The sequence below is a fragment of the Salvelinus sp. IW2-2015 genome, unplaced genomic scaffold (genome assembly GCF_002910315.2).
Source record: "Salvelinus sp. IW2-2015 unplaced genomic scaffold, ASM291031v2 Un_scaffold1405, whole genome shotgun sequence".
Classification (NCBI taxonomy): Eukaryota; Metazoa; Chordata; class Actinopteri; order Salmoniformes; family Salmonidae; genus Salvelinus; species Salvelinus sp. IW2-2015.
Window position 1 is genome coordinate 156,731 of NW_019942888.1, and position 1,898 is coordinate 158,628.

At 42.7% G+C, this 1,898-nt stretch overlaps 1 protein-coding gene across 1 annotated transcript in view; it reads left to right on the top strand.

Annotated features, from left to right (window-relative positions):
* Positions 1–1,892, top strand: part of pik3c2g (phosphatidylinositol-4-phosphate 3-kinase catalytic subunit type 2 gamma) — a 54,322-nt gene extending 52,430 nt beyond the window's left edge. Inside the window, 1 exon segment of the mRNA XM_024138170.2 lies at positions 190–1,892. Coding sequence (XP_023993938.2) covers positions 190–372 — 183 coding nt within the window. The 3' untranslated portion in view covers positions 373–1,892.
* Positions 1,893–1,898: the final 6 nt, after the last annotated feature.

Below are 1,898 nucleotides of genomic sequence, written 5' to 3' on the forward strand. Positions count from 1 at the left end.
GTGTAGACGCTGTGGGTGGCGTGGTGCAGTATAAAGTCAGTAGTTTGCCGTTAGTATGGCCAGACATTCCCTGTGCTACATTTATAATCTGTCTCTGACCTTTTTGCTAAATGCAACAAAAAAAAACATTTAAAATATTTAAACGTAAAAATGAATAACAAAGTATTGTTTTTCTCCATCTGTCTGTAGATAGAGTACCGTGACATGTCGTCCGTGCAAGACCGCGAGTTAGAGGTGACCGTGAAGAGCAGGAAGGTCTTTGTGGCCTCAGCCAACGTCAGACTGGAACAGAACAACATGGACACAGAGGAGTGGTTCCTACTGGACAATCGGGTGCCTGGGGCCTTTTCATTAGGGCGCATCGTAGCATAACTTTTTACAACGTTGAAATCTGATGCCTAGTGCGGAAACCGAAGATGAGCGTTTCTTATTGGACAAAATCCAAGTAGCACTGTCCCTCCCTGTTTCACTCCGATTGAAAACGTTTGGATAAACAAAAAGAAGTGTCTTTCATTGGGCAGGAACAGGTAGTACCTCATTCCGTTTCAAAATGTTTTCTCCCTACTGAACACCATTCTGGAGAGGTGATGTGATGCCAGCCTGCCACCACTAGATGGCAGTGCTATACAGGAACTTCCATGGAGCATTAGAGAATTTGTTACACTTAAAACTTTGTCTGTTCTATTGGCACTGATCTGGGAYCTGTTTAACAATCCTCATCTAATCCAGAACTCTACCATAAGAGAGGGAAGTAAAAACTCAACCCAAGATCAGCATCTAAGGAGAATTCTACAACRGGTTGGTCAAAACAAGCATTGTGATTGGTTGAGACGTGTTCTAAGCCATTCTAAGAAACCTGTTTAGCACAGGTACATCTACGATGCAAAAAAACGGCCATTTTGTTTTCTGTTTAATCTGAGAAACCTTTGAGCATCCAGTGTCCCATCAGCCCAGCGAAGCCAATTCATTAACATGATGTCCACTGTAAAACACACCTAGACATGATGTCACCTCGCTTCCAGCCTAACATTTGGTTTGTATAAACATTGCTGTCTGTCTCTCGACATGTGCAACGTTGTTTCCAGTATTGAAGTTCGATCTCTACTGTCCTGTTGAGAATTAACGCGTCAGGACGAGACGGACATATTTTCTCAGCCAGTCGAAATCATGAATCGGCATCTTTTTTTTTATGGATATACAAAGAAATGTCAATAGAACAACAGGTCAAACGACTTGAAATGCAGCTAGTTTTCTGTCTTACCAGCATTTTTCTTCGTAAATATCCATATAAACATTTAGCTGATTCATGACTGGCTGAGATAAGATCGGGTTCGGTTCTCAGTCGTGAAGTCATTTGTTCTATGGACGCGACCCAGTCGTTAGTTCTAAATATTCCGTTGCCATGCTGGCCGGCAACTGAATGTCATTAGAAAAATAGGTCAAACGACTTGAAATGCAGCTAGTTTTGCTGTTTTACCAGCTTGAGTTTGAAGTGATTGCGTTAGCTTCGTAGTTGGCTAGCTCCTCTGAACAGTGTCCCGACGAGAGACAGCAAATGTTGTATGCCAGACGAAATCGCGCATCATTAGCTTATCGTTATGGATGTACCCAAAACAGTTTAAACAAACACAGCTCCTTTGCTTTTATTCTAGCTGCACTGTTTGACCTGATTATGCTAGCCGTAGTTGGCTAGCTAGCAAGCGAGGGGTAAGAGCGTTGCTAGCCACCATGGCAACGAAACATTTAGAACGAACAACTTGGTCGCGTCCATAGATATAGAACAAAAATACTTAACGACTGGGTCACGTCTCTGGCAACCTAACAAATAGAATGAATGGACAGCCGGCAAGCTGCAGTAGCAACCATAGATGTGTTGTTGTCCTTCATATAGACGAGTC